Source organism: Apium graveolens, chromosome 4 (genome assembly GCF_009905375.1).
Source record: "Apium graveolens cultivar Ventura chromosome 4, ASM990537v1, whole genome shotgun sequence".
In the NCBI taxonomy this organism is placed as follows: domain Eukaryota; kingdom Viridiplantae; phylum Streptophyta; class Magnoliopsida; order Apiales; family Apiaceae; genus Apium; species Apium graveolens.
In genome coordinates this window covers 103,134,529-103,140,632 of record NC_133650.1, presented here as the reverse complement: position 1 = coordinate 103,140,632, position 6,104 = coordinate 103,134,529, and the positions used below count along the sequence as shown (strand labels likewise).

At 35.6% G+C, this 6,104-nt stretch overlaps 1 protein-coding gene across 1 annotated transcript; it reads right to left on the bottom strand.

Moving 5' to 3' along the window:
* Positions 1 to 709: 709 nt before the first annotated feature.
* Positions 710 to 1,177, bottom strand: LOC141718803 (uncharacterized). The gene has a single exon (XM_074521183.1). It carries the CDS (start codon positions 1,175 to 1,177, stop codon positions 710 to 712), a length of 468 nt encoding a protein of 155 aa, XP_074377284.1.
* Between the last annotated feature and the right edge of the window lie 4,927 nt (positions 1,178 to 6,104).

Genomic DNA, 6,104 nt, shown 5'->3' with positions numbered 1-6,104 from the left:
CACATTCCTGCATGGTTAGTGGTTCCAAAATAATATTTTCAGAAGATAAATTATATTTACAAGAGTTTACCTCACTCTTATCTTCTTCTGAATCACTTTCTAGGTAGCCACTTTCTGAATTTCCTCAAACAGAATCATCATTAAGTCCAACTAGGGAAAGATTAACCATGTCTCGACTTGAATCATCACTGGAAACTGAGTCATCATCACTCCAAGTCATTAGAGCTTTAGCTTTCTTCTTATCCTTGAAGACAGCTTGTTATTTTGACTTCAATTTGTAGCAGTCCCGCTTATAATGGCCTGGCTTTCCACATTCAAAGCATATCTGATCTTTAAAATCCTTGTTGGCCTTCTTGTTGTTAGAAAATCTACCTCTATCTCTTTTCAGCTTGTTCTTCTTCTCGATCATCTTTCTGATCTTCCTGGATATTAAAGCTAGTTCTTCATCTGACTGATCTTCAGATTCCAGTAAGCTGTTATCAGTGTGAAGAGCTAATTGCTTCATTTGAGCAACTGGAGCTTGCATAGAACTTGATTGGCTTTCCTTGATTTTGCTTTCAAATTGTTCCAATTCTGCAAAAACAACCAATTGATCCATAGTATCTATAGTTGGAGAGGATTCCAAAGCTGTTACCTTTGGTTCATAGATAAATGCCACAACACTAAGTATCTTCATGTTAATTTTCTCTTTAGGGATATGTTTGCCAAGTTACTTTAAGGCATTCAGATTTATCTGGAATCTAGCTTGACTTTCTCGAATAGTTTCTCCATCTCGAAGCTTGAAATTTCCAAACTCATTCATTAATTTTCTCAATTTCACCTTCTTTAATCTCTTGGATCCTTCATGATACAATTCCAGGGTATCCCATATCTCTTTAGCTGATTTATATGAAGAGACTTTATCACATTCACTTGGACATAACCCATTCATGAGAGAATTCCTAGCCCTTCCATTGAAACTGTATTTGAGTAGTTCAGCCTCCGTGAGATCATCAATGTCTTTCACTTTACCTTCTTTGTCCTTGAACTCAAATGGACCCTTTTGAACAACTCTCAATGCTAGTGGCTCCCTGGATAGGTATAATTCTATGCGACCTTTCCACCAGTTGTAGTTTTCTGTACCAAGCAAGAGAGGTGCTCGGTAATCCGAGGTCCCTTCGGGATATTTGTCAGCCATTTCGATCGAATACTATTCTTGTTACATAAAGATTAGTATACCAAAGCTCTGATACCAATTGAAAATACACCTAGAGGGGGGTGAATAGGTGAATATGTCTAACTAAGATCAGTTTTAAATTTTACCTGATAATAGCTTATTGAGATTTTCACAACTGTACTATAATTTGACAATGATAGTAAGTTAAGATGACTAAATGCAGTGCAGAAAATAATATGCAGAAAAGTAATAAGAATACACAAGAATTTTAGCCAGGTTCGACCCCTAAGCCCCTATGGTCTACGTCCTGGTCCCCTACCAACTTGGTAAGAGAATATATTATTGAATCACAATAAGTTTACACCTACAAGATACATTAATATATCTCCCTTTATCCCAATTGCTGATAATGGCTTGCTGAAACCCTGTTTCTGAACCTGCCCTCTAAGTACTATACTACCCCATAGTACAAACTTCTCTAGCACTAGTCCACCAAACCCTTGTTTCCCTTAGCCAACTATCTAGCAACTACACGATACAAATTGAACAATACAAATCGAATGATAAAGTAATTACAACTCAATCTATAGACTCTTTAAGATAAAACACATGTATATAATAAGAGCTCGGGAGTATTTTAGAATCAATAAAGTTCAGTGAGTTGTTAGTGTTCTTGCTGCAATTCATTTTTTTTGCATAAAAACTGCAAGAAACCTCATATTTTAACATACACTAACGTTTAAAACAATCTCAACAACTTACAACGGTTAGAATTTAATTCTAACATTTAAGTTTGTTAGGATGGTTTCCAACGTGCATGTATACATTTGATAGAAGAGAGAAAGAATGTTTAAAATTCAGTAAAAGCCTCTTCTATTTTTTATGAGTATAAAATATTTTAATCAGGTTTGTAGAAGATGGAGTTTGATGATTAAACAAACTCCTACAAATTAGGAAAACTGTTTTAATGCTTGAAAACATTTTATATCTGAGCTCTATAATATATAAAAACACGTATAATATAATAGAGAAGTCCTAAAATTTCTGTTGAAAATCTGTTTTCTTGTTGAATCTGGACTGTCCATCTTGGCTTGCTGTTATCCTGAATAACGTGATCATAGCTTTGCTGAAATAGATCACTGTCTAATGACAGCTTGCTGTCATGATACTTAAACAACAATGTCATTAAGCTGATATATCCTGCAAATAATCTTAAATAACAACATGATGGCTTGCTGTGTTGTGATCATCAAAACTAAGGAGTTACAGTAATTTCAACAAGTAAAGACCGACCGACTACCAAATTTTTGATGTTTTATTTATTATAATATAATATTGACCGACCGATTAAACTAACCAATAAAATTTTTAATATTTTGTATATTATAATATAATATAGATAAATATATAGTATAATATAAATGTATAAGATAAATTTGTAAGATAACAATATTACTTTTCATCCCTTTAAAAGAAAATTTTAATTTATACTCGTAACATTTTTTGCAGTAAAATATATTAATATTATATTTAGCCGAATGTTTTGCTGGAGGAAGTAGAAGAAACAGGATGGATTTCTGTTTAATTTACGGAAGAAGTATAAGAGAAGTTTGACTCCCATATTAGTTAGTTTAATACTCCCTCCGTCCCGGTGAATTGTTTACGTTCACTGTTTGCACGTATTTCGAGACTTCAATAAAATTTAGTTTCATAATATTTTTTTAATTTTTTTTTGAATAAAAGTTTAATCATAAAACTTTTATTAGAAAAAAAAATTAAAAAAATATTATGGAACTATACTTTAAATGAGTATTGAAAAACGTGCCAAAAAGTAATGTAAAGAATCCAGTGGGACTGATGGATTATTAAATTAACAAAAAGGGTAATTAAGCAATTTCAACAAGTACCGACCGACCGACTACCAAACTTTTAATGATTCGCCTATTATAATATAGTATAGATTAGTTTGAATCCCGTGTGATGCAGATGACTTCCTTTTAATATTTTTTTTATTCTGTTAAATTATAATTTTAAAATATTTATATAAATCTATAATAATTATAAATTTATAATTAAAATTATAGGATAACTTGTGATCGTAATTTAGTAGTATAAGTATACTATATCTAATAGTTTAACAATTTAGTACTTTAGCGGATATATAACACTATTTATTTATTTTTTAATAATAAAATAAATTGTGGTCGTAATTTAGTAGAATAAGTAGAATATGTCTAGTAGTTTAACAGTTTAGTAGTTTAACGGATATATAACACTATTTATTTATTATTTTTATAATCAAAATTAGGGGATAACCGTTGAACCAAATTATACTCTGTTCCGGTTATTATAGTATAGTATAGATGTATAAAAGATTCCATTTTTTTATTTTAATAAAAAGTAAAAAAAGAATTTTATGGAAAATAGAAATATCGTAGTTATAAATTTATAATATGATTCCAACAATCTATATTTTGTTAAAAAATAACATGGAACTCTACATGAAATAGAAATCTAGTAGCGAAACCAAAATACGGCTACTAAGATGAAAGCAAGTACATATTTCAAACCTTACTTGAAACTCTATCAATAAATAATTTAGAGTTCTACAGAAATAGAATTGTAACCATAATATGGTTTGAACAATTTTATTATTTTTAGGAGTGATACCAAATACAGTGTTTATAATATCTATATTATTTTACTAAAAAGGAATTCGACCAACAAATTTAAAAATTCTAAATTAAAATATTTCAATTTAAACATATGACCTATTTACTTGGTCGTGGTTTATATTTTTCGTAACTTATTTAGTTGAGCCAATATATGAGACTATTTATTTTAAATATAATTAAAAATAGGATTCATACCTATAAAAATAATTAAAAAAAACATGGCTTATAAATTCAAAAAAATGGGTAAAAATCATATATATAGAATTATAAGTCATATAGGAATAAAAAAGGATAAAAATAATACACTTAGAGTTATAACATGTATTATAAAAGGTGAAACTAAAAGGTGATTAAACCAAGAAAATAAGTGAAACCTGTTATACCCAAAATTTGGCATTGGATTGACTCGGGTCAAATGCGGGCTAATTACAATCAAATTCAGTATTGCGTTGTGAAAGTAAGGACGCGTCCAAGCTTACAGGATGCGCCTACTTGGGAAGGGATATGTTATGAGGCGAGAAGAGTGCATGGTCAAGGAAGGACGCGCCCAGGCTTTATGGACGCGTCAATATTTATGAAAGTGCTTGGCAGATGAAATCTTATGGTGATGGGTGCTTTAGGACGCGCCTGCTTTAGCAAAGATGCGTCATTGAAAGTGAAATGTTGTGCACGATGGTTTAGAGGGTACGGTGCAAGTCTAATAAGGTTAAGGACGCGCCCTATATTTTAGGACGTGTCCTGTGACTTTACATGTTATAAGAAATGATTAAAGCAGAGTTGGATTTATGGAGGTTAGGACGCGCCCACTTGGTTAGGACGCGTCCTGTGTTTGATCTATATACTTTTGATGTTGAATTCAGGACAAAGCTTGCATGGAGAGGAGCAATGGAGGATTATTTTTGCTAATGTATTTGTTGCAGGTACTCTCTGAAGAATTCCCTCCTTGAGACGGTCAAGGAGGGGGATGTCCGTGAAAAGCTAGAAGGCCTCAAGGGGTGTGCCTGATGATTGAAGGCCTCCTCCTGTATTCAACGGGTGTCCTCGTTGGGGATGCGGGGTTTAACTTTGGTGTGTGCTTTGGGAGCTCTGTTCTTGTATTCAACGGGTGTCCTCGTTGGAGAACTTTGGAGTCATCCTGCACTTTGCACCCAAGAGCTTGGGATCACCTGTCCTGTTATCTGGTGGGTTATCCTCATTCGGGGGACAGGGACGCGTCTGGCACTTGGGGTGAACCGTGGCTATACCTGCGTTCGTAAATCAAGGGAGATAGCTGTAGCGGAGTGTTATCCTTGCGCAGGGAGATGTACTATCCGTGAAGTCCTACGATTGCGGACGAGCCTTGGGCCTTTACGGTTGGGCCTCATAGTTGGACATTCCTAAAGCTAGCAGAAGATGGATATCGGATGGGCTTCTATTGGGCTTAGGAGTAAGAAGTCTCAACGCATTAGACTTCTTGTTCTACGAGAACTACGTCAGGCTTGATCCCTATATAAAGGGTACGTAGGCACATTGAAAGGGTAAGAAGTTGAGAGCCGATAAGAGAGCCACCACTTACTCTGATCAATCTCAGCCTAAAACAACCATAAACCACCACACACCGCTTAAGTTTCCGGTAAAGAACCACCGTCACAGATCTTAGTTCCGGCGAGAAACCTCAATCTTTGTTGTTACCAGATTCCTCCGTCAACAAATTGGCGCTAGAAGGAGGGGTGCTAATTAAGGTCGCAATCTTAGGAGGAAAAGATGTCTTACAATCGTGATGGAAGTTCTTATGATGAAAGTGACAGCAGGTCAGAAGGGGAAGACGGGGGGCGCTATACTCGCCACGAACCTTACGTTCCCAGAAACATGGCGGATCCACCAAGGGCTCCGGATGTGGGGGGGACACCTCCAGTTCTCATCAGCAACGCTGATATATTGGAGCAATTATATCGCATGGGGGATATTCTTAACAGTTTTAACTCAAGACTGAACACGGTGGAGCATCGAAAGACGAGGAGAGGTCGTCGTTTCCCCCGTCACGGTCATGCCTTGGGGAAAGCCCCTGTAGTTGAGGGAGATACCCAGGGGAGTGGGGATAACCCGTGAATCACTCCGCGGCGTTTGTAGTATTCTGATGATGTAGAACCTATTGTAGAGCTTGCGGATGAGGACACTGAAGGCAGAGAAAGACCTCACCTGGGCAACCAGGTAGTGCCACACCCGCATAGGTCTGGACGTACGATGGACGAGCGTCGCCGTGCGGAGAACGCTCAAAGCCAAGACGAGGGAGG

Bases quoted from the DNA above. Each gene is read 5' to 3' on its own strand.
- LOC141718803 (XM_074521183.1), bottom strand. From the start codon at position 1,177: ATGGCTGACAAATATCCCGAAGGGACCTCGGATTACCGAGCACCTCTC.